Source organism: Tyto alba, unplaced genomic scaffold (assembly GCF_018691265.1).
Source record: "Tyto alba isolate M040663 unplaced genomic scaffold, T.alba_DEE_v4.0 Super-Scaffold_1, whole genome shotgun sequence".
Lineage (NCBI taxonomy): Eukaryota > Metazoa > Chordata > Aves > Strigiformes > Tytonidae > Tyto > Tyto alba.
The window spans coordinates 18,140,063-18,167,654 of NW_024881261.1; the positions used below are offsets into that span (position 1 = coordinate 18,140,063).

At 35.5% G+C, this 27,592-nt stretch overlaps 1 protein-coding gene across 7 annotated transcripts in view; it reads right to left on the bottom strand.

Moving 5' to 3' along the window:
* Positions 1-810: 810 nt before the first annotated feature.
* Positions 811-27,592, bottom strand: part of CPEB3 (cytoplasmic polyadenylation element binding protein 3) — a 141,887-nt gene continuing 115,105 nt past the window's right edge. For all 7 annotated transcript variants that reach the window (XM_042807605.1, XM_042806633.1, XM_032994077.2 and 4 more), the window contains 4 exons: positions 10,534-10,652; positions 9,167-9,281; positions 6,225-6,406; positions 811-3,250 (listed from right to left, as the gene is read on the bottom strand). In XM_042807605.1, coding sequence (XP_042663539.1) covers positions 3,023-3,250; positions 6,225-6,406; positions 9,167-9,281; positions 10,534-10,652 — 644 coding nt within the window. In that variant the 3' untranslated portion in view covers positions 811-3,022. The remainder of the gene's footprint in view (positions 3,251-6,224; positions 6,407-9,166; positions 9,282-10,533; positions 10,653-27,592) is intronic.

The following is a 27,592-nucleotide window of genomic DNA, read 5'->3' on the forward strand; positions in this document are numbered from 1 at the left end:
AGAAAAATGATTTTAGTGAATCACAATGTCTAAAGTCTGCAATGAAAATAAATCTGCAATAAAGATTTATGCCTTTTTTCTTTTCATTTTTCTTTTTTTTTATACAAACAGTACAAACAGTATTGCACATAACAACAAATAGTCGAGGTTAGGTTAGCCTTCAAAAAAATCGACTAGTTCAAGTCTCACATCAGAAAAGGCCACAATAGGACCTGTTGTACCCAGGGGCTTCTTAGTCAAGTTGCAGTTCAGAACTCCATATTTTAAAAAATAACTTTTTTTGAAGGACCCTCTTTTAATATAACATATTAACAACTCAGGGGCACATTCATTTACAAAACAAAAGGGAGCATGTCATAATTTAATAAACTAAAAAAAGTTCTCTTTAAAAAAATACAAACAGAAGAACTCTCACAATTCTGGTCAGTCGTGCATAATCACACTTGATTATAAATATACAAATTAAGGGAAAACATTTTTTCACCTTCTATTCACAACTTTCAGCACCAAATGGAGTTTGTGTTTACACCTGTTCTTTATGATGATTTTGTTTTAGATTTAATCCAACATTATGCTATATTGTACATTTTCCAGCTTTTCTCTTTCTCTCTCTCTCTCTCTTTCTCTCTGGGGGTATTTTTCTACATGAAAGAGGGGTATTTCTTCAAAAAGGTTTACTTCTTTCACATAATTAGGTAGATTTCTGTAGGTTAGCTATGATCTTTAATATTACAGTTATAAAGCTCTAACTTCTTCATTTTCAAAAAAACTCAAATAAGCATGAAAAAAATAAAGTTACCCATCTGTTAAATCATTTTTCTTGCAGAATTAAATTAATATATATTTTTCTGAATAAACTTACTTAGAAAATATCATTTTCTTTCCTATATTTCAAAATTGAGGTATTGCAAAAGATCATGTCAGTCAGAAAGCATGCCTTTTTCTTTAAAAAAAATCATCAGCCGACTGTTGAAAACTGTCTAGATACAAAAAGTAGTGCATAACAAAATGTCTTGTACAGATGAAAAAAAAAAAAAACAAAAAAACAAAAAAACAGAAAAGACATCTGGGCTGGGAAAAGCAATATCACAAAAACACCCAGAAGTAACTTCAAAAGGGATAATCATAATAAGCATTTTAAACCAGTAAAAAACTATTTTTTCTTTTTTTTTTTTTTTTTTTTTCCAAAAACAGAAAAAATCCTTTCAAAGCCAATACTTGCAACTAAACATTGGGAAAAACAACTTACTAAATGAGACACAAACAAGGACATCACTACAAACAAAACCCAGAACACTTAAATCTACTATGCGGTGTCATATCCAGTCAGATTGTCCCCAGAACTGCAAAAACAAAGGAGGAAAAAGAAAAAAATAGTGTACACATTCTCACAATCATTAGTATATCAAGTGTGTTTATATTTATATGCTATCTGCAGCCCCATAGTTCATGCTAAAAAAATGTCCACTGTTAGCAGGTCTTAATTGTATTCAAGCTTCACAGGATACATCCAGGGATTAGAGAGATAACGCCACATCCACAGAGCAGACATCTCGTGTTACTTTTTTTACGCAGACATTTCTTTAGCACCACTTTTTTTCCTAACTTTCTTAAATGTGCCTAGTTTATTAGTTTGACAGACTATCTAATTGGTAGTGTATGTATGCTAGCATGAGCTCTTTGGTTTTCTGGACAAGGTCTGCAGCTACATAAATGATGCAAGCGTTAGGAGAGAGATTGTAACTAAGAGCTCATTTCTGTTTATGTACCTGTTACGAACTGTCAAAAATGTGTTAATGTTGGATACAGAGGCTTTAACAGTTAAGTTTGATCACAGTACTAGACATAATCACTTTACTATATAAAATAAATTGCACGATATATAACAGAGCACCGCAAAGTACTTCATCTACCATCCACAAATTTGTTTTAAGAATATCCTACAGCTAGTTTTTATATTTGTTGTAACATAGGTCATTCTGTAATGGGCTGATCCTAATTTCAGAAGCATTACATTTACTGAGGCATGCCTTCCTCCAGTCAGTAACCAATTTTTTTTGTTACTGAGTATTTTGTAGCCTACGGAGATTCATAATTTGTGCATTGTGGGCAGATTTTATATTAGACATATATAAAATTTATTGCATGCAGCAACCTGATTAAGTAAACATGCAGTCAAAAAATATTGACCTTCCTTGGAAGCTTTTCTGTATGCTATACTGATCTCCTTTCAGCAGCCATCACTATTTTAATCACATATTCATTTTTTAATTGATACCCTAGCCTGAATAGAGTATTATGGTATTAGTAATACCATTTTAATAGCAGCAAAAGCTATTGCAGCATACATTTACATAACACTAAAAGACCTAACAAAAACAAAACAAAACAAACAAAAAAAAACCCTCAGCAAAACAAAAGAAAAAAGTCTGATCCAGCTTATGAGGTATCATCCTTACAAGTCAAAATGGAGAGCAACTAAAGGCTTATTTTCTTTAAGGGTTATTACTACTCTAAATGACCCAAACTAATGATTGCTGAATATCTGTTTAAGTTTTTGCTACATCTGCCACCTACTTGTGAATATTACCTTTGGTAAGTCATCTGCTAGGGGCAAGTCTAAATTTCTGAAAATAAGTGCATGCTCCAGTTTAAAAATAAAAATAATTATAATAAAAAATCTTCATCACATACACATCAACCCGGCGAAGGCTGATGAGAATGGCAGTCTACATAATGTCACTAGTGACAAGTCTTGTGTAGGAAATTAAGGTACCAAGCAGATGTTTGTGTGAATCAAAGTGCAAAATCAGTACAGTTACACTCTGCCGGTTTGTATTATACTGGACACTGAGTTCAGTAATGTGACTGTAAATAATAGTAATAGTAATAAAAAGACCCATATCTTCATTAAAGTCGAGGACGAATGCACAGATTTCCAGAACACTAAGCCCTGAGGCAGCGCTCTCTTTTCACTCAATTTTATCTACTCCAGTACTTGTTGCTGGGTGAGGCCTGGGGTTCAGCTCCAGCGGAATGGGACGTGGCGGGGCCGGTCACCTCCCTCCTTTACCAGTGGTTTGTGGAACTCTCGCCCAGCACGAGAGTGTATGCTTGCCCAGCAGTATTCACAGTAATACTGCAAACAGGTAACATTGGCACAAAAGAATGGAGCAAATTTTCCACCACAGCGAGTGCCCTGGCATTCGTCACACATCTGATCATCCAGCACATATGGCTTCACTTCCACCTGCACCAGGAAGAAGAAAAATAACTGTAAGAAGATTACATGGTTTTTGCTAAGTATGAACAGAAGGAACAATATCTTAATTCTTTTGACTCTATTCAAGGTTTTCAACTGATGCTGAATTAACCCAAAGAAGTTGGTAGTTAAATTTTCATACCAACCACTTTACTTGTCAGAAAATCTCAAGAAAGAAGAGTGTGCTTGGTAACTATCCAACATTTCTTGGAAAAGTTAGGTATATGAAAGTAGTAAGATGAAAGTACAATAAAAATAGCATCTCCAAGGATTTTGCTGCTGTCTAAGAAACCTCCAGCAATGTGAGTACAGTTGTTACGGGGGGCAGGGCGTGAGAAAATAGCATTTAGGAAGAAAAATGATCAAGATCAAAATTACATTTCTAAACTTCACAGGTCTGGTGAGTTTCAGAGGGTTTTTTCCAGATTTTTTTTTGTTTCTTTGTTTTCTGTGAACTGCAAAATGCAGGGCCAGACTAATAAATGAAGAGAAGATTCAAATTAAACAAGATTAAATGCAGTTGTATTAAGTACTCTGCCTTATGCTGGTAAAAAAAAAAAAAAAAAATCACTATCCAAAGATTTTTAGCTGTAGAAACACAGTAAGATTTCATAGTTGTTCCAACTGTGGCCTTGCCATCAATTACAAATAGGCTGGAGACCTGCTGTCTTTTGTCCTACACTTAGTTGTAGAAACATATTAGGATTGGAATTCGTGTTTTTAAAGCACCTGTGCCAAACACAGCAGTATTTTGAGGCATGACTAGGCAGTTAGAAGAATACTATTACAGAAGTTGGCGACATGTGAGTTTTCTCCTGTTTGTCTGTTCCTAAGAATCAAGCCTACACATTTAAATTAAGCGCTTATTCATTTTGAGGACATCATTAGTTTATGCATGTGTAATTCTCATGGCTCTATGATGCTTTTTAAAAAGTGGTTTAAGTACAGTCAACTACATTAAAAGACATAGAAAAATTTGAAATATACATGCTTTTATAATTAATTTTGCTCTTACTACACAAGTGCTAGTCTGGCAAAATTTGTATATTGCAAGGAAAACTTGACTCCAGTAACTACTCTTAAATACATACGATATTAAAGAAACACAGCACAAGATACTAAGTTGAGAAGCAATAAACATATACAAAAAGCTTCATGCTGAATTTTACTTCTGCATATCCTGATCACTTGTCAATAAAGGTTACTCATTTGAAGTAAAGCTTATATAGTGAATTATATTTCTTGCCTGTGGAACAGCTAGAACTGCCAATATTTTTTTTTTCTTTTTAAATTACACTGTACTACTAGTAAACTGGACTACAAGTCTGAATAACTGCCGTTTTGCATGTCAGATGCCCTGCCACTAAAATTAGAAGCATCATGTGAAATAAACCAGCACTGTATCAAATTAAATTGGAAGAAAGCAGGTCAAATGTCCAGCACATCTTTAGGTCCCCACCTACTCACATTTCCAAAGCATGAATTACAAAGGTCTGAAATAGATTATCTCTCTCACTGTTTTTATTGTTTCAGTTACCAGTGAAATAATTTAAGGATGTATGTTGCACAGTTCAGGGATTTCAATCTATTATATTTTAAAACTAATACTTGAGGACTGATTAAGAGACTTCATACTTCTTCAAATTCACAGATAAACCTATTTTAAAAACAGATAAAAGATAATTAAGTAACCTTAAATTATCAGTCAACAACTGGGAAAAGTACTGATTGGTGGAACAAACTACCAGCTAGCATATTTGAGACTCTATCCTACAGTTTAGGAAAAAAATCAAAGTTTTTAAGCATGACTGATATATAAATCTCAAAGGGTTCAACACTGTAACTAAGATTCCAAAATTAATCTTCTTAGTCTCTTTGTAAAATTTTTCAGAATTCACTGGACAAGAAATATTTAAAAACAGCCTTATCTTAGTTAAAATCATGAGGTAGAGTAGCACCATAGAAAAATAGTTTGAGGACTTACGACTCCATGTCCTCATCCAATCTGGGAAAAAGTTCAGTTCAGATTTTTAAAGAGAAGGTAAAAATAGCTTGGACTTTGCCACTGCGTATTTTTGTATGTATACTGCACATAATAGACACAACCAATACCTGTCAAGCTGACCTCTTAAGAAACAATTTATATTAGATTAAGTAGAAAACATGCCATCCCTGTTGTAAAAACACATAGCAGCAGTGCATGCTGTATGTTCTTTTCAATAATTCTAAATGCCAAGTCCTCAAAAACATAGGTGTTACTTGAACATGTAATCGAGGTGAAGAAGGTCTAAAGGAAAAAAGATATATTGGAAGTTAAGTAATGTTTTCTTTCAATGTCTTCATCTCAGATTTCAGTAAAGACCTTAACTTCACTGTATACTTGAAAAGTCCTTCAGAAACCAGGATTTCATATGCAATAACAAAACCACCTCATTTCCCGCCCTTCTGCCTAGCAAACATCTATTGGCATTTGGTTTTGGTAAAATAATTCTCAAGACCTTTGAGGTCAGCATTACCTATGATACTTACAGTAAATCTGTGTTTTAGGAACCTCAAATCTAGATGCACATTGCCGAGAGAAAATGTTGCCTAATAATAGCAGAAATGCCAGAAGCTATCTGAGTAGCCATTAACTAAAAGCTGTGGCCACACAATGAGCAAACATCTAGAGGACAAAGAAGCTGGGAAATTCTACAGTGTTTGACCTTCAGAATTCAAAACAAAACCAAGAACAAACAAGCTTACAACCAACTATTTTCTGGTTTTAGTGCTAAACATTTAAGAGGTTTAAGATATTTTTTCACTCAGCTTTAGATGCTTAAATAAGCTTTTAAATATTTAACAAATGTCATCTGAAGGACAGAGGTTACAATGTTCTCTAATACAATATTAATATGACTGGTTTTAATTTTGGTACAGTTTTGTGAGTAACAAGCATTCTGTTCCATGCTCTTTTACTTACCCGTTTATCAATGTCATTGTGTTGGAGCTGGACAAAGCGAGCACTGATAGCAGCAATATAGCTCTGCTGATTGGAGAAAGCCACTCTGCCAGCACCTTTTGGATACTTCAACTCTGGATCTGTATCAATGCCAGCATAGCAGACACCTCCATATAAACGGTCCATAATCATTGCCAATTCAACTGCAAAAGGTCAATTGTTAAATATTACAGATTTAACATACATAATAGTGTTGCATTTGGTTTATAGCATTAAGAACAGCGCTATTGGCCTTAGCATACTGGACTTCCAAACTCTAAAACAGCAAACTGAAGTGTTGGTTTTAACAGACTGAGTCAACCCTACATGAATTATAGTGGAATGTAAAGGCAAAAAATCCAAAATCTGTAAAAAGAAACTTGGTGTGACTGAAGTGTGAAAAAAATTAAGAGTTACATTGTTAAAGTAGGTACCAGGTCAACTGTTTCAGAATTTATCATATTGTAAATTAAAACTGTAGTAATTAGGGATTAGGTATTCAGGATCTCTGCAAGGTCCAGGCAGGCTTGTTAATGCTAGTTTAGAAATAAGACCACTTAAAGATATTCCTGTATTTAGAATCTGATATTTTGCCCTAAGTACTGAGGTTGAAAAGACATTAAGGAACTATTTTACATTTGTGAAAAAATTTTGTGAAACATCAGGAGTTATTACACTTAAAGCAAGCCTACATTTGGATGCAATTTAGCAGTATTTTTGTAGAACATTAACTTGATTGTGGATCTCGAAACCAAGAATAACTCCAAAGAAGTTATAAATATCATTCATTAAATAAGGCTGAGTGCATAGCTGAGGAAACATACAGGAGGAAAGTTAAGGGAAAAAACTGAAGGAAGTGGAAAAGGGGCATGTAAACTGTGCGAAGTCATATGGTCGTCAAGCCAAGGTCTCTGTAATTGACAGGCAGACAAATTTGTCAGATGGATAAGGGACAGACCCTCCCAAAGCAAGATACTGCGACCTGTACTGACCCTGCCAAGTCAGCCATTCTTTTATGCCAATGTGTGAAAACACTTTCAGTAGCAAGTTAAAACTTATCTATCCAAGATAAAATGAAAAAGGTATACTAAATATTGCAATCCTTGTAGTTCTCACAAAATTCTCACTAGTTAATTGTATAGAGAGACAATTTTTAAATTGAGTATGTATGTGTGTTCGTATAAATGTCTGTGTCACATTAAGGGAAGACTATATGCTAATTTGTCCATCAGCAATGAGCAAACAAATGTCTGACTCATTCTACCAAACCAGATAATCCTCTTGTTCCAAGCAGTAAGGGAAAACTATCAGCATGATGTGGTGACCAATAGGTTCTTCTGCTTTCTGATAATTTGGAATCATCATTTGGGTAATGATCTCAGAAAGTGACAGTACGGAATAAACATCAGGAACACTTAAAAACGTTTACAACAGTTCCAGTAAGTTACTCTTGCCAATAGCCAAAGAATATATAGGATTCCAGGGCAAGGAAACCATGCAGTGTTCAGACATCTTACAAAAATCTTCTGTATCAGATCTTTACAGCTGCAAACAATAAAAACTGGAAACTATTTGTCTGCTTTGGAGAACGTAACTATTTAAAGGCATCAGTTTTCAAATGTAATGCATTTGAAATGTAATCTATGACTGGCCAAATGACATACAGTTTTATAAAGGCATACAGTTTTATAATTAGAACTGAGGTAATGTTTAATTGTTACTATTTACATAATTACCATCTTACAATTATGCCTTATTTTAAGAGGGTGAGGAAAGTGAAAGCTGCCAAGAAACCTGGGCTGGGAGAAATTTTACTGTCGGCAATGGCTGGGGGACCTTGTGTACAGCTTCCCAAAAGAATTAGGAGAAAGATAAAATGAGACGGAGAAGTTCTAGTGGGCTTAACAGTGGCTGCCAAAGGAAAGTACCAGGAAACCTGTTCCAGAAGTCTTTCTTCCAGACAATGTCTGAGGGGCCTTGCCTACTACAGCCTGGAAAATTAGGATTAAGGTTGAGAGGATTTAAAAAAAAGAAAGCGTGGAGCTGACGAAGTGAGGATGGACAGGGACTACTAAATGGCAGTGAAGGCTGCCAGAAGACCTAGCTAGGAGTAGTGTTTCCACTTGCTTCATGACCTTATCATTGGCTCACCAAAAATACAAAGGTTAGGAAGAAAGAAAAGAGTCTTGAGCTACAGTTGGGACTGGAGTTGAAAAGGGACCTTCAAAACAGAGTAAGGGCTGAGAGGAGATCTGGGCTGGGATAAATCTTTCCTCTGGTGAAAGGCTAGAGAGTCTTGTCTATGGCTCTGCAAATAAAAGTGAAGAAAAAGAGTTAAGGGTAAAGAAAAAAGTATGGGGAAAAGAGCTACATTAGGAGTGGGTCTGGAAAGTGGTCTTCAGTACAGAGTGGAGCCACCGAGAGACCTGGGCTGGGAGAAATTTTTCTTCTGTGCAAGGGCTGAGAGGTCTTGTCTATAGCTCCATGAGAAAATTAGGGTTAGGCTTGAGGAAAAGGGAAAGAGAATTCTCAGAGTTGCAGTTGGAATTGGTTTGGAAAGGGGCTGGGAGAAGTTTGTCTTCTAGTCAAAGGGAAGGGGAACTTGTCTGCATTTCAGCAAGCACATCAGGGTTAGGATTAAGATGGTATACATTATGAAAAATCAGTCAAGTTCAATGATATTATGCAAACTTGGGGAGAGCTTTCTACTGAAAATCCTAATTAGTAACCTGTTCAAAAGATAAAAAATGTTCATGGTTTGTATTTTGTAGACAGGATGACACAGACTTAGAAAGTGAGCTACAATCTGTGGAAAAGACAGGGTATGTTTTCTGCGCTTTTACATATACTGTATGTCATTCTCATCTTTTCTGCTTAATCTGGAATCCCGCTTCTACATGCCTTACATTCTCCTTCTAACTCACCAGCTCGGAGGGGCCGTGGAACTCCTCCAACAAAGATAGTTTTTCTTGGATCCAAAGGCTGAGACCCATCCATCACAAAGTCACTGTCACTTAGGTTCCAAGGTCTAATTTGCACCTGTATTAAGGACTGTTTTTAGTAGAGGAACTTGACAACTCAAAATTAAGAAACAACTGCCAAATCTTTCTATAATTAAAAATATAATTTTACCTTAGAAAAAGCAGTGTATCAGTGGTATAAGCACCAAAACAGTTGGAGAACATAGCTTATCTGTGTTTGAAAGGTGGACAATTCATTTATCTCCTCTAGAGGCCAGGCTTGAGTTAAATTTCATCATAGCAAACTCCTACCTCATTAACTCTCTGCCCCTAACTGCCATTATAATAAGAAATCTGCAAAAGGTCATTTTACCGTGTATGTGCAGTTACAGTTGTAGTTTGGGCTTCTGGCTTTCCTGAAATCACATACTGTGATTCACAAATTTTAAAGCACCGATAGGAGTGAAGGTAAAATTAATTTCAATGCTTGGATAGAAAAGGAGTTTTTACAATGTGTGAATGCCCACTTCTGTTAAGCAGCAAGCAACACAGTTGATAAAAATTCTTTAGATTACACAGAAAAAAAAAACTGCTCAGAAGTTATTTGGGTAAAGTTGTTCATCCATCCATTTTCTTGATCCTAGAAAATCACGTAAGCATACTCACTGTGCTGTAATATTGAGTTGTTCATTTATCTGTGCAAGCTTTTTAATAGTGTTTTTAAAATGCAGCACATTTTTTATCTAATCATATTTGTCTGTAGTTTTCATCTAATCTGTATGTATCCATAGCCACAAAAAAATAGTAGCATTAAAGAATATCAGAGTTGTGAACAATAGAAGCAGGTTACCCTATGTCTTCTATTTTGCTATAGGTGACTGCATTACTTGTTTTTACTCTGCAGTTTATATAACATAAATGAGACATAAATTATAAATTACCTATTTCATGCAGAAAAAATAATAATCAAGAAACCTAATGAAGTACAGTATATTAAGTTTCTTTATTTCATTGCACAAGGCTTTCTTTTCTTTCAAATTATATAGAGGAAAAAATTATATTCTGATTGTTTTACAGCTAACATTGTAAAAGGATGTATACTCCTATGAGATACCAGAAGTACCCAATATAAAAGTTAACCGAACACGACATTTATCAGAAAGAAGCAAATGTTAAAACCATGTTATGCTGAAAGTCAATGTAACAGCAAGGACAGCAACAGGAAATGGACAGGTCAATTAACTGTAAGTGTTTATTTATTTTTTTAATTGAAAAGAGTAACAGCAAATGGGTTAGCAACCAGCCTAAGTGTCATGGCATAAACTACTTACTGGTTTATCCTTGATTGTGGGACTTGACACACACAGGTAAAGTTTCCCATCTTCTTCCAGACAGGCGTCAATCAGAGCTTGTACAGAGCTTTCTTCCTGGAACAGCAGAAAGGCATAACCTTGGAAAGGATACAGGCACAAGAAAGAAAAAGAACAGATTAATTTATAAAGCATTTTTTAAAATAAAGAAAACAAACCCAAGAAATGAATAAGATAAACAAATTACAAATATCTATTAAGGCTGTTAGTTTTCATACATTAATTTAACTGAATAGCTCACACCCTCATACAGTATTGATTTCAGAATGGAGACAAGACTGTTTGCTGCATATGAGTATGTTTATTTTATTAATTAATGATTTTGAGCAGCGAGGATATAGGCTGGTGAATGAAGGGTTCTTACTGTCCAACAACTGCATCTGAGCTATTTATCAGTGGTATCTGCTGGTATCAGTGATTATCATATTACAAGGGAGGCACCGAGTTTCTGGTAACTATATACAGTGAATAAATATTAGAAGAAAGGGTCAAAAAAGTAGACAGGTAAGCAGACTTCCATGCTCACATACTTAGACATGAAAAAAATGCTCACCTAAAAACAATAAGCATGATCGAAAAAAGAATGGCATGCATTGTGTTTTATTATGAGTCAAAGACCTGCTGCTGTTATTTATATTTAAATAATGTAGTTCAAAAGAAAGAAGAAAATCAAATAAAAATTGCTCCAAGTGATTCAGAATTTTCAGAGTTTAAATTAGCTAGTAAAACTAAGCATGTGTGGCATTCAGTGCTCTTCTCAACGCAGCTGGCAAGAAAGCTTTCTTCAGTTTTACTTAATGTTGTTAAATTTGAATGAAGATTGGACCCAAGCAGTCTATGCTTTTGCTACCTCAGAAGTAAAACTAATACAGCACGCTCTACACTAAGCAAAGTCATCTAAAGACTGGCTGCTAGACTTGAATACAGCTGCCTGGTTAAGAGGATTTTCTGTCGAGCATGCATTGCTCTTTTGCTCCATAATCAGTACAACTCAGTTTTCTCACTGAATGTGAACACGTTGGCTTTGACCTTTATAATTTGGCACTTATGTGTCTTACAGGCTACCTCTTGTCAGAAAATCATCAGCAGCAATTAGAGGCAGCTGGAGTTTAAGCAGGGACTGCTAGACTTTCTCTGCCTAAGACACTTGACACAAACTAAGCGCCTACATGATACACCATATTTAAATTATGACAACCTTTGATATAATTTTACACAGTCTATTTGCTATTAATATAGTAGTGACTTAACCTAATTTTATACTCAGTATTGACTGAATAGTATCTGGCATGTCCCTTTTAGATAAATACCACACGACTCTGATTTATAAAAAAAAAAATAAGATAGACACTGAAAAAGTGTTTTCCTCTGTAGAGTTATCTTCCAAATTAGCTCTTACCCTATTATCTTTAGTCCCGTGTGACTTCTCAAAGAATATTCAATTCTATGCAGCTGTTTGTTTTCAGAGGTGAAAAAAAGTTTACATTAACAACATAGTTATAGCCCAGAACACATCTAGAAAGGTTGACTTGCCCAAGAAAAACAAAATAGTTTGATCATCACTCTTGCTAACAAACAAGGAACTTGCATACCTAGGGTTAGAGTAGATCAAAGATACAAGTTCCAATAAAAAGCGAAATACTTTGTGAGTAAAAACATTGGTGTCCTCTCTAGCAGATGTAATTCTCTTAAAACAGTCCCCTAAAGATATAAACACACTGAACATTTTAACTTTAGACTTTACAAAACTAATTACGTTGAGTACACAAATAATTAGTTTGCAATCACTATCACTTTTAGTTTCATTTTATTTTCCATCCATGCACTTATTATATCTTCCTCAATCCGTACCATCCCTTTTGATTATACTGAATAATCAGAGCAAAAACTTTATACAAATTAAAGTATCTTTAGTTTAGCAGTTCTTTGAGCCTTATAAAATGCCCCAGTCGGGAAATTAGATATGTGGAAAAGACTACCGTGGCAACTACACCTCCAAATGCAACTGATCACACACTGTGGTTCAGCTCAATCCTTGCCTCATATTTTATACAAATACCTTACAAGACAAATTCACAGAAGATGCAGTGCAGATCATTCAATTACTATGAAATCCAAATAAGGATACATGTATATGTATGCATACTTTAAAAGAATGGTTTACAATATCTTTAAATAGATTTAAACATTTAGGATTTACCTTCTGCCCAAACTGTAAGATTTGAACTCTAAAAAAAATGGGATTTTATCTATTTCAGACTTTCATACTCTTAAACCAGCAAAATATTGGAAATTCCTTTAGCATAAAGACAAAAATGAAAATTCAGAAATGTTTATCGTGGCTTAATTATTTAGCAAAAATCTGGCCAACAGCTTGGGATGCTTTGTCTGTGAAGCTTTTTCAGGTTTTTCTGGGTCACAGTGAGAGGTTACATCTGTGGTAGCTGGAGTTGATAGCCATTTTGGGGGTACAGTAAATGGTATGATCATCATTTCCCAAACCAGTTAAACTTAACTAAACAGATACTTGTTAATTTTTTCTGGGTGCTAGATTACAAGAGCAGTCCAAGTTAGTAAGAATTCAGTTTTCTAACCTGGAGCTAGTGCCTGCAATGAAGTTTAGTACATTAACACCTCCTCACTTCTATAAAACTCTGTGACTGTAACATATTCTGCCTGCTGTGGAGACTGTGTGGGCCCTCTGCAGACGGACAGGTAAACAGTTTACAGTAGCAGTCTTGTTAATCTTGAAAAGCAGGCTGGAGTAGCATGACATGATGTCCAGCATTACTTCAAAACCTGGTGATTGCACATCTATTCCAATTATTCAAGGACTTTTAATAATATTAACAAAGATAACACTGAAATGAAAAAATAACTGAATAACAGAAGTTCAGATAATATAAGGATCATGTAGAAGCTGATACGGACAAGAAAGATATCTGCCAAAGTTAAAGGTGTTTTCGCTCATTTTCTAGAAGTGCACAGGATGCAAAAAACTTAAATTCAGAAAGATGCAGCTCCTTCCCATGAGCAGTGGGAAGTGCTAGACATCACTGTTACTGAAGACTTACCCTCTTGCTCACAGTACCACCAAGAACTGCTTTTGCTTGTTCATACAAGCAAATATGTGCTTCCATGGCTGCACTTCATTTGATAGGAACTCTGTAGTGGGAGATGTACTCTGAACTCAGATTCCAGTATAAAAAATTAACTTGGAAAATACACATGCCAAAATTGAAACTGTATAAAGAGTTATCTCACACTAGATGCAATTTAATAATATTTTTTTTTTGCACAGGAACAAACCAACATTTTTAATAAATTCAGCCACAATTTAAAGAAAAAACAGCATGCCAATCTATAAATTAACAGTAATTCATTTTCTTTTTTGGTCAGCTGTGTTTAAACACTAAGTTTGGCTTTAACTTTATAAAACTCTAAGAGTATCCCTTCCTGAAGAGATTCTCAAAAATGTCTGCTATAGGCATTATATGCTGTTCTACTGTGGATTTCTATTCCTATTTCTACTACACACAATGATGAGCCTAATTCCCAAAAAGCTTTACTGCATGGCCAGTTGACTTCTAACATTCAGAATGGTCCATTATAGAGGCATCTAGGCTTAAAAGAAACTTGATTCCTATTTAAAGACAGCAGGTGAGGTAGCAGTAATAAGATGATCAGTTTCAAAAACAAAAATGTATAAAACTTTCAGCAGATGCTGAAAGTTGCTTCAGATTCCTCATCATCATGTCCCTCTCAGCACATTCTCCTCTCTGTGCATCACAGGTATCATACAACTTAAAGCATATGTTTTTTTTTTCCCCAAGTTGTAAGAGATATGATGAATTTCAAAATTTTAATCCTCTACAGCAGAACCTCGGTAGCATGCTGTGCTAGTATGCTGCAGACAAACTTCACCTGTGATCCTTTCTTGCCTGACCAGATGTTCTAAAGGTTTGAGGGCTCAAGCGACTGCTTCTGACTCAGATTCCACGAAGTAAAACAGGTGAGATATTTGAAGCCCCAGAAAATAGCAAGGTACCTGACAACAGCTGCATATTGTATATACATGCCTACATGGCTTCTTGGCAGAGCAGAAACAATCCAGCTGCATCTCAGCTGTTGGTACAACATATCAGTGTAGTGCTGACAATAAACATTGCACTTTGCAATTCTCTGGAAAAAGGCTACAACATATATTGCTGTAAGACAAGTCACTACAACTTTTGAAGTGGTACAGCAGACAGAAAATGACGATAGGATTTATTTCCCTAGATTCTGAAGCACAGCCGAGGAGCTCTTCAACTTTAAGATCGAGGAGTCATTATTTTATGGAAACCAGTACAAGTACTAAGCTCATTTGTATATGTCCCATTCTGACATCTAAACAGTGACACAATTTCCATATGAAAGGGTAATTTAGTCCAGTTGGTCTGATTTCACTTAACCTTGCTGAGAACAAACTGGAAAATCTGGCATATATGCCATGTCCCACAAGCTTGAAACAAGGTTGTCACTTGACATGCAGGGTACACTTGAAACTACCATATAATGTTGCTATAGTCTGGAAAATGCATTTTTGCTAGCCTAGACAGTCTGGAAAAATCTCTATTTCAATTAATATCAACATAGGTATACCTTCTCTAATGATGGGAACACTTCTGTATTACTTAAAGTACATTCTGTCCATCCTTTCTCAATGTAACTAAACTGAAAAGAAATACTCATGAACCTTTATTAGGGCAGAATGTGTATTAAGTCTATCAGGCAAGGGAGAAAAACTTATGGGCCTTGTCAACACCATTCAACTTAGCAAGCCATAGCTGGTAAGAGTTTATCAGAGACTATCTTCTCGTCTAGACCAAAATATTTCTGAAGGGTTAAAGATGATCCAACTTAACACCTTTCATGGCTCAGCAGGAAAAGATTGGTTGCATTTCAGAGCATCCATGAATAAAAGATGTTAAAAAAAAAAAAGCTTTCATTTATTCTTCTAAACCTGGTAACACCTTCCTTGTACAGCTTCATCATTAGGCACAAAGTTTGGTGGAGTGAAATGAAATCATTGTGTTTTCTAACCTATGGGAGAAAGTAGGAAAGAAGTTTGGTATACCAGAATTTTTACACTCCTTTCGGTTTAAGGGATTGATTACTAATCTTAGAAGTGCTAAGGTTCTCTGAACAGTCTCTACTTACTTAGTGATTCAGGAAAATGCTAATGGAGTAGCTGCACAGATCTCTCGCTTAATGAAGTCCAGAGTGGATTGAATTCAATTAGAAGTTTTTCTTAGAAATTTTAGTTAATTGTGAATCTGTTCCATCTCTTTATATTAACTGCAGTTTACCATTTTGTGTCCAACTTGTGAATACTAAAAGTAATTCTTAAGTTCTGTAAGTTTCTGTATTTGAGAACATCAACCATGAGCTGCATCTTCTGGTACAAGGCCAGCATTTTGGCACTCAAATATTATATCCCAGTAGGGAAAGATTAACCTATTTCTAGCTCTTAGAATCAGGACTACTTTTCAAATAGAGAAAAAAATGGTAATGAAGAATTATATATAAGGTCAATGAGTATTTGAATATCCATGTCAGAGTTCTGCATATCATCTCTTGATTTCCTATGTAATTGACCTAAAATCCATAATTCCCAAAATTCAGCCCACTTACAAAATCAGATATAGAAATCCTATTCTAAGGGTCGTATGTTTTCCGTTCTATAACACTGATGTTGTGTGACAGAACTAAGACAATGAAGAGAAGGACTTTCTCTTCTCTTTACTTAACGCATAGCAAGTCAGAACAATCTTTGGGTATTCACATGTATTCATTTCATATGCAAAATGGAATGACTACTTACACTTGAAAAAAGTTAAACCCTTTGAAGCACATTTTCTCTCATTCTGTTTTTTTAAAGTATAGACAGTGTCTTTTCTGATGTTTTTATAGGCTCCAGGATTACAATAAAACCTACCATCCACCAAAAAATCTCTTATAAAAATATTCCGATATATGTATCCACCTTGTATTATTATGTAAAAAATAAGATACAGCTAAACTAGCAAAGAAAATTAATGTTCTAGTCTCATGTCTCTGAGTTAATTTTTAGATGGTTGAGATGGCTATCTCAACAGACTTATTTCTTTAATGAAATATAAATAGCACTTTCTTCTTTTATTTTTTTTCTGGATTTTTAGAAATAGTTTTACATTGAATTATGGTTGTATTGACTAGAACTTTTAGAATAATGTTTTTTTAAAAAGCCCACAGCAGAGGAACATTTGGAAACAGTGTGAACAAAATTTCTAAATCAGTTAATGTGATGACAAAAGGTCATTGCTCAAAGTCACCCCTAGTAATCTTATTAGAAGGTGCTTTGAACATGAATAAAACACATTTCTAAATCCAAAGATGAAATTACTATTAAAAATGATACTCATTTTTGAAAAATAAAAATACGAGGTGTTAAAAAAAATGCAGACTTTCTTTTAAATATTGCAGTAACATGACTGGATTTTCAAAAAACATCAAAGGCTCTAAATACTTAAGAAACCTCAAAATAGAAAGGGCTGTAATCTCACTTAGCTACTGCAGAAGAGTGAAATTATGTATTAGTCAGGGCTGCAAAGATTAATTTCTTTTAGTCAGTCTAATTTTAAATGGCAGTGTATGACCCTGTCAGCTGATTCCTTTCTCTGAAAACCAAAAGGTGTATAAAGAAACATGAACAATTAGCATCTTGCAGCAAGACTCCTATTCATTTTTATGTCTTTTTCATGAGTACCAGACTAAGTCTGAGAGTCTGATATGTAAGAAATTCCCCATATGCCACATAAAAGACAGGGTTTGGAGTAGGTTTTGTTTGTTTTTAGTTACAGATATGTACTCTGTATCCTGAGTTCCACTGAAAATCCTGAATCTAAATAGCAATTAAATGAAGCATACATAGTTAAATGGAAGACAGGATACATATCAAGAAAAGTCAGCAAGCAAGTAGATCGTATGGTGAGAGTTGAATGAAGACTGATATTCTGTATCAGTAGCTTCTGTAAAAGAAATTGCATGTCTTCATAATTACAGTTTCACCATTAAATAGTCCACATTGCTGAGATTACCAAAAGAAAGGAAACTAACATTTAACCCTTACTACTAATATCTTAACGTATCACAAATAATAGAGAAATTAGAAACCTTGTATGTTGTCATAAATATCCTTGAGAGTTTTTCCCCACATCTTCAATTTAAATGGAAAACAAACAAAAAAAAACCAAACAAACCAAAAAAAAAAAACACCCACAGAATGTCTGCTTGCTCCATGAGGACATGCATTATTTTTGGGGCATGGGAGATGTGCCCCAATGTTTCCTCTGCACTTCAGTGATGAATAGAAAGGACATTTTGATAGTGCTGTAGTGAATATATGCAGCTAAAGATTTATGAAGTCCTTTCAATTCCAGAACATGTGAAGAAGCAGAAGGGATTTGCTAGTCATCACTACTTCAAGACTTTTTCTGCTTATGGGGAAAAAAACAGTATACATACACTATCTCAGTTTGTCCTGTAGTAAAAATACACCCATCCACCTATATTGAAAAAGAAAAAAAGAAAACACTGAAATGCCTTTTTTTTTTTTTTTTTTGAACTAAAAGAATATTCTACAAGTGTACTAAAGCCTCTCTTTTTATCTGGCATTTTACTTTTACCCTAGTGTAAAACATTGCAACAGCAAATTTATAGGGTTGTCTCCTCTTTCAAAGGTCACAGCCATTTTAAAACTTCAGACTGCAACATGATCTATAGCAGCTATAAATCAGAATTAAAGGGTATAAAAACATAAAAGAAATGCTATAACTTACAGTTTGGTTTATTGTAGTTACAAGAGTAGTCACACGAATTAGTTGTATGACAAAGACTAAATTTTTGATGAGGCAAGAGCTATCTTTGTGAAGTTTACTAGGTCAGCAGCATGAAAAAACATGCATTTACATTCATAAATATGAAAAAACTACATTCAGGATTGAATTTTTTCAAATTTGGTTTTCAAGGGCAATATGAAATGGTGACTGCTCTGGGCAGAGCAGCTCATTGTCATCATCTGGAGGGGGTCAGGTCTGCTGCTGCTGCTTTTATTCTGAACAGATGGCTGAAAAGAGATCACCTTCCAAGTTTGAACAAAACCTGTTACTCTTCTTTGCAAATAAACCAATTTCCAATTATACTCCAAGCAACACTAATATAGAAAAATTCTAGATTAATATAAATTGGCTGCTTGATTTCAGCTTCTATTTCATGCATAGGGTCAGCATGAGGTAAAATAAATTCAACACAAAGATTTTCAGGGGAAGAAAGCAAAGGTCCAAAACTCTAGGCTACTTTTTAGCTGAAGTCAGTTATTTTTAATTAATAACATTTTGTATTGGGGTTTACAATATAAACAGTTTCCATTTTTATTTTCCATTATATGTTTTCCTTAGGATTTATTTATAAAGAAGAAAGGAAACCACACTTACGAGAGCTGTGATACACAAAACACTTGGGACTGTTGTCAAGAGCTTCATTCAAAGTAAAGAGCTTCAGTCAAAAAGAGAAGATACCCAATGTCATATCGATAGACCATTCCTGAGTTTGTATGATTCTAACTCTCCTGTGAGCAGATAGATAATCTGTATTTCACAGTGAGTGAACTGTGCTTTGAGCGGAACTGAAGTTGTAAAACATTTCTTAAGACAGAATGCAGAGCTTCAGTACTAGGCTTTGACTTTTCTTCTTTTCATCAAGTAGTCAATTTGTCAATTGCTGCTGTGGTGTGTTGCTGGTCACTAATGGGTTTGTTCACTCACATGTGGATTGCTTTCAGGTTCTAGTTACTCAAATTTCTTACCTTTGTTGACTGTATAGAAAAGATGCAACTTGAAAAACCTTCCTTGATAACAGAAGGTTTTTCTAAAACTTGATTACTCATAGTTGCAGAACAAATTTCAATCTCTCAAAAAAAAAAAAAAAAAAGGGTTCTGGTTAGTGAGATGAGATTATGCATTTTTTTATGCATTTTTCTGGGAGATCAGAATAGTACATTTTACCAAAAAAATTATTGGATTTATCAAATCCTCTAAAACATTGTGTTTTCACTGTATTAAATGAAAACTGCACAGCCTCCACTGGTATAGAACAGGCTGGTATAGAGACAGGTGTGTCTCCCAAATGTCTCAGTACTCTGGTTGGCAGTTTTTATCTGCTTTATACCATGCAAATTCTACCCAGTTTTGGGACCTATGATAATCGTTAGCCACATGTATCTTAGGTCCCATAACTGGGTAGAATTTGCATTGTATAAACTGTCAACTACAGCACTGAGACATTGGAGACACACACACCTGCCTCAGTGCCTCCTAGTTTCTGAAATCAGAGAGAGGCATATACACTGCCTTGGGCAGAGGCATCCACAGCATCTTTCATTCCAGCACCTGATGCATTTCCATTGCCAGTCCTAACCTCTGATTTGAGAGAATGTAAGTATAATTTGGGATATTACCTTTTATAAATTGCTGATTTATATATGCAGATGAAAATGCACTGATTTTATATTACTGTATAATTATTTTAGGGGTAGGAGTTGTGTGCATTACTGCAGTGATTCTAGAAATAGAATATGGAATATTATAAATATAATCCTTACAGGAATTTATAAAGAGAGCACAAGTTTCTAATGCATGATATTATTACAACTGATTAGGGAGGCAGCAGCAGGGAACAATTTATTTCTTAGATGACCCTCAGAAACAGTGAATATGCTGCAGTGCTATTACAGAATTTCTCTCTTCACCCCCATCTCCAATCATCCTCTTAAACTTATTCCAGTGATTTGAAAGAATTTGGTGCTTCATAAATTATTAGCAAAGCAAGCCATAGCACAAGCTATTAGAAAAGCACAAAATATTATCAAGTCCTCAAAATCACTATTCAAAGGACTGATTTTATCCTGGGGCCTGTAATACAGATTAATTCATACATTTCCATTTACAAAGCAAAGGAAAATACAACATTTAATGAAAATAGTATTTAGATAGGGGGTGGGGGGCACAAGCCACAATAAAATCTACTTGGCTTTAGAAGTGGTTAGTGAGAATCAGACAAACATTTTGCTGCTTCCATTTGACAAAAGTGGTCTGGTTACTTCCTATAAGCAATGGAAACCTTTTCCTATACTTAGATACGTTCAAATTCTGGGTAATGCTTTCACTTCTCTACTCTGTTTTTGCCACCTTAAACCTTTTTTTACTGTCTGTACACTCAATTAGTATACCATATATCTCAGTCTGATATGTGTATCATCCACAAAAATGACAGATTCACAACCCTAAAAATGCATGATTCAGTGCTCTTACTTAGTAAATGTCATGAAGTCAGTCATCAAGCTCTGTGTGCTTCTGTTTCACTAAATACAAACTTTTCTTTAAAATAGGATCTGCACATCCCAAAGTAAGAGCTAAAACAGTTAAAATTTTGAACTTAACCCTGTCCCTGGTTTGGATAACTGGCGAATTGTAAGATTCATCTTTGATTATTAGAAGATAAATTCATAGGGGACCTCTTTTCTCATTGACATCATCTTTAAGAAGTGATCACAACCAAGTCTATTAAAATTAATTGCCCAATAAATTAAAAAGATATTCAATTTGCATGTGAGTTGGCATCAATTACCTATATACTGCAGAATGCTGAATACCCAAGACATACTCCTGAAAAATCTAAGGCTACATATTATATTCATAAAACTCAAGAATACATTCTTTAATAAGGACTATCTTTAAGATTTCCTGTTTCTCTCCAAAGAGGACATCAGTAAACTTGTCTGAAATTTGATTTTTGGGGGGAGCGGGATACAGCAGGTCACATGGATGGACATGGACACACAACCATCTATTTGGCAAAATGATGCAGTAATCTGAAGAACTGTTGTCTATTTTCCATTTAAGTCAGAGGTATATTTAATCCAAAGTAGTCAGACTTTCAGGAAGTTTTACTGCAGGTAACAGCTACACAATGAAGAAAAAAATACAGGTACTATACACAGGTAAGTCTTACTGAAAAAACCTAGTCAATTATTTCAACATCTGCCCAAACAAATTTACTGTACCAGTTAGGCCAGAAAGTAGATGCTTGGAATTGCTATTTAAACACAATCTACTGAACTGGGCATTTGATTGAATGCTTGTGATGATGTGTAGTGATTAGTAATTGCATGAACCAGACTCCAGTCAGCTGCTCTTTAGATATTGGAAGCAGCAATCCCCTTGAGACAAGCCTTAAATATCAACTGTAACTTAACCCAGTGTACTCTAATAAAATAGATAGTTTGTATAAAGTATAAGAAATCCCATTGCAATCTTAACCCTTCCAGGCAGTGAGTGATAGAAAAGAGCCTGCCTCTTTGGCATATGACCAACAGAAAAGTGTATAGATGATTTATGGAAACTTTTCTGGTAATAGAATATTGTGCAACTCCGACACGTGACCTTTAGTTTCCCTTAAAGAATCAGGAGGCTTCTGAAGAAAACCTATCAGTAGGTGCAGATGCAATGCATATGAACCTCAAAACTGGCTTTTCTGGAAGCAATGGATGTGGCCTAATTATCTCTCCTCATGTAACCAAGCCCATCAAAGCAAACTGAGAGGCATTAGATACAATTTAATAGAAAAGTGATACAGACAATGATACGGGCTTCCAAAGCACACCTCTGTTAATTGCTACCAACAAATCAATTGGGTCTTTTAGAGACCTGATTTTTTTCTGTGGAAAATTCAGGGCCTTTTGATGAGACTGCTGACAGAGTGGAGACATTACATCTTATTCCAGTAATCACACAGTCCAACAGCAGAAGTCTAGAATTTAATGCAGTTTTGAAGACAGCAAAACAACTTTCCATATTGACTTCTGTGTTGTAAAAAAGGTATTTTGCCCCCACCAGAAACTTCTGAACAGCCTCTGAACTGTTAGGACTACAAAACTCTTCTAGCAATTTCCTACTAATGCTGTAAAATGAAGTTACATAGTTAATTGCAGTCAACCCCCTGATTATATGAAACACTTTCCAATAGACTCAGATATGAAGGTAGCTGATTGACAGATGCACATCCAAGCTGAAATTGAGAACATCACACAGGGTTGTCTTTACAGTTTTTTTTCTGAGAACTCTGGGCACTAGCACAGTAGTGAGGAAGAGCATAAAAACAAGTTATTTCTCTAGCAAATTAGAAGAGCAGCCATGAGAAACTGTAGACTTGTATTCATCTTCAGATACCAAATACTAAAATCTTAGTTTTCATGTGAATAACAAGTACGTTTGACAGTAAAATTTATCATATTAGCAACATGCACTGGAAGAGCTACTCTAGGACTGTCACAGCCCTTGAACTCTCACTTTAGGCAACAGAATTTTTCCTGCTTAAATAATCTGCTTGAGCAATAGAAGAAGCTGGGTGATAGAGAGCTACTGAATTTATTTCCTGTATGACGCATAAGTCCCAAATGCATATTACTTCTTCAAAAACTGGAAAAGAAAATCCTTTATTTGTCTGTTCTACACATAGAACATACTACAGTACACAGCCATTGTACTATCCAATGTGATTTGACTATTGATCCTAAAAATGTTACTCATCTGAACAACAACACTACCAAAAATGCCAGGACATTGGTGGGTAACCAATAACCTGTTGAGGATGTACTCCAGCCTATCAGAGTTATCTTAAGAACTTTGAATTCTATAGAGAAAGGGGAAAAAAAAAAGTCTACACATAGACAAGTGACCTGTAGATTAAAAGTCAACCACAATTTCTTGAGGACAAAAAAAATCCCACACATAAATTAGGGATAAATTCATTGATAGGACAGAGATAGAAATTTGGACAACAGCCGCCTTTTGTGCTGTAAGCAGAAAATAATTCGATTTGGTCCCACTACATAAAATCTCACAAGAGACTACTCCACTTAGGAGAGCGTCTTTCAAGGTGTTATCAAGCATGTGGTGTTGCAAGATCAATTCTTACAGAATAATAATTGAGAGCCACTATCAGTAACTACAGCCCAACATCTGCCCCTCCCAGCTCCACCCCCGCACCTCAGAAACAGTCCTGAAAGAGCCAATCCAGTAATTGTGGGCATGACATCAAATTTTTCATGTCTTGATTGGAAAAATATTTATGACACCACATAAGGAAAATAAAAAAGAGGGAAGTGGGCAGAAAGGGAGAAATTGTTTTTTGAAAAATAAGATTTTTCTCTCTTAGGAACATTTGGTTTACACTAATGAGAAAGACACAAGCTGCTTTATGACTTCGTACTAGAACCCAGAACTCCAAACTTAATTTTTGAACTTTACACCACCCCTCCTTTCTAAATTTGCAGTCCTGGCTCTCAAGGCTTTCAGTAATAACCTATATTACATTAGCAATATTTGGCTACAATCACTATATTCTTCTCATAATAAATAGCCTTTATTTACTTGTTTGGTTACTGTCATCATAAGCAACTGGTAAGACTGATAGAAACACCTTTAACTACCAAATCCTATGGAGACTACAGATGCTGAATCCCTTCTGAAGAGACCTGGTCATTCCTTGGTTGCTGAATGAAGAAAGGTCAACAAATGCTTGCTAAAAAGTAGTGTTTTCGTAAGGGATTAAAAAAAAAAAATCTATAGCAACTGAAAGAAATTAACAGTTCTAAAAGAAAATAGCATTTGCTGAAAGCAATATGAAAGCTGAGAGAGAATAATCCTGCAACTCTACTTCAGAATCAGATTTGTTCTGCCAAGGCTTGATTGCTCAAAAATATTTTTATATTTTGCCTCATCAGATTCTTGTTTACCCCTAGAAAAAGAAATTGCAAATGGCATAGCATTAGGGAGAGAGATTCCCTTATAAAAGGCAAGCTCCTTGAATGCTCTTTGCTAACTGGCACAGCAGTCTTAAAGACAGACATTTTAAAATCATCATTATACTACCAAGAATTCTCAAACATTTAGAACAAGACAGGCAATAGTGTGAAGAGCTTTACAAAGGGAGGCTTAAACAAAAGTAATCAAAAACCTAAAAGAAAATTCTGTACAAAACCAACTGTAAGTTACACAGCTACAGAAGAGCAGATTACTATGTACTGCATTTTGCTACCACATATTTTGTGAATTGCACTGATTAGGGATTATGCTGCCTTGCTGTGGGAAGACACAGGGACTAAAAATTACATACATGGCCTCAGATGTCAGTGGGTAAAAGACTGATACTGCACACGTGTGTTGGAACACACGGAAACAAAGTTTTAAAAAGTTCTTGCATCACTATTTGCATACGATGTATTGCTGGATAAGGAACGCCAGTTCTCATTCTAGCAAATATTATCATCTCTCACTTCAGTTTTTAAAATACAACAATACAGTAGGCATTTTATGCTAGACCATGGTGGTATGGTATTGGACCAGTTAAGCCAAAGCAATTAGTTTCAGTACAATAGATTGCTGTATTTGGACAAACCAGGTAACTTCTTGTGAGTATGGCTGATGAAATTAGACTTATGACTCCATACTTTCTCATTGCAACTATTCATTCTTGCTCCTCTGCAGTGGCAATGGAATTAACCATGCAAATGGTCCTCATCCATGAAATCAAGATCAGTCAGAAGACTACCAAAATAGGTGTTCCCATCTAACACTACCTTAGAGATCATCAGGAAGGCTCATACAATCTGTCCCATCAGTTGTATTAAATTAAAGCATGAGAATCACTTCATAATGTTACTTTGTGTAATTTTGCATACACTATTTTCTTCTTCATGAGATCTTGTTCACCCTCAGTGTCCCCTGTGGAGCAGTAGGGACAAGTGTGCTTAATGTTAATAAATAACAGAATAACTAACTGAAGAACAGGGAAAACACAAGAGGATCAGACTGTTGCACCACATATCTAAATCAGCTGTAAAGCCAAAGCTTCCTCCCATTCCAAACCCATCCTATCTTCAAGCTCTGCCATACTTCATTTTCTCATCCTAAAACTCATCTTTATCCAAACATCAGTCCTCCTAAATGGAAAGGAACAGAGGAAGACTTTTGCATAATTTTTGTCGTTTCAAAATACATTGTGCAGTTTTTAGTGATTGCTAGAAAAATACTGATTTGTCTTTGTGATAACTATGAAAGGCCTTTTAAAAAGTTGTTTTAAAGCTAGCAATCTGTTAAAAAAACCCAAAAGAATGTTTTTGAAACAGTTGGCACCATCTGTTTAATAAAAAAAAGGGGGGGGGGGAGAAAAATTACTGTAGTTAGCATCAGCATTGCTTAACTCAGCAGACCAGCAAGTAAGTAAAAAAGCCATCAATTTCTATTTCAATAAAACATGAATTATATGGATTTTGCTAGAGAGAACTAGACCCTGTCATGGTAACGTGTAACTACATTTGATAACATTCTTCAGCACATATTTCATTATTTCTCAACATCTCATAGGTACTCACAAAATACTTGGCCACAAACCACATTTAATTCCCAAAACTCTGTGGTGAAAGCCAAGTAAACACATTACGAACTGGGCATCTGCTAAACCAAGACTAACACATGGCATTTATAATTTTGCCAATTCCGTTACTAACATATCCAAACAGATGCCAAAGGAAGTATTCCAAAGACTTTTCAGGCAATGGGAATGAATTGGCCTTATTCAGAAGCAAAGCATTAAAATCACCTTCTAGATGACACCAACATAAAAACACGGTGCTAAGCTTTACAATGCATAAAAGGGGTATAAAGAAATGTTAAGGCAATAATACAGATGCTCAGAACTAGAAATAGGAACCTCTCATACACATTGTCAGCTGTTATCAGCTTCTCTTGCCCAAGTGCATAATCTACACTCTCACTGACAAAACAGCTGGGTGCCACCAGTCCCTCCTCTCAGCAACCTCAGTATCAAACTCTGGCAACCAATGCATCCTGTAAGGGCTGCTTGATCTGTCAGATGATTCTGGTTTTATTATAATAATCAAAACTCAACCACTGACCAAGCCATATCACTTTCCCAAACACATGCTCACAGTGTATTCTGTGATGTCAGGCAAGATTCAGAAAGGGTAACAAAACTAGGATATCTGGAAAAACAGGAAAACCTGGATAATGTAGATAGTATAGATGTGCTTGAGGAATATGGTGCAGACACATCCATGTTGCTCTGCGATCCCACATGATGCAAAATCATAATGCTGGCACTGCACTGAAATAAACCTTGTGTTACACCATGCTGGAGGTGGCAGTACAGTATATTTCACACACAATCTTTGTGTCCACCAGGTCCAGCACTAAATCTGAGGTAATGTGCCTAAGCAGACTTGTGGTGTCACAATTCCACTCAGGATGCCAAATTCAGGAAAACCTTTGTTCAAGCTCAATGCTGCACAATGTTTCTGGACTCCAGCTAGTCCTGAAAACAGTTTACATGCAACTGCACCTAAGCTAATCAACTGTATCAACTAATAAATTAGCTAATAAGGCTTGCTAGAACTAACTACATATCTATGACCTGACTTGCTCACTAAACTAACCAGATAAAGCCCTCCAGGGCCTTGGCAAGAGGGAGGTCATAGGGCTATAAGCAACATTTTATTTTACATATCTATGACCTGACTTGCTCACTAAACTAACCAGATAAAGCCCTCCAGGGCCTTGGCAAGAGGGAGGTCACAGGGCTATAAGCAACATTTTATTTTACTCTTTCAGATTTCATGCCTGATTAGATTAGCCATGGCTAATAGTTCCTGCAGCCTTTTGTTTCTAGCCCTAAGCATATCAACAAAGTGTTCCTAATATAGTGCAACTATAGGGAACTCATATATTGCATACTCACATAGTAATCATTCCACAAATCCAAAAATTACACCAATTACTAAATACTGGATGTCTGTATTAATGCACTCAGGACTGTGAGGGATGTCATCACCTGGATGTAAGTACAAAGACAGAAAACCAGG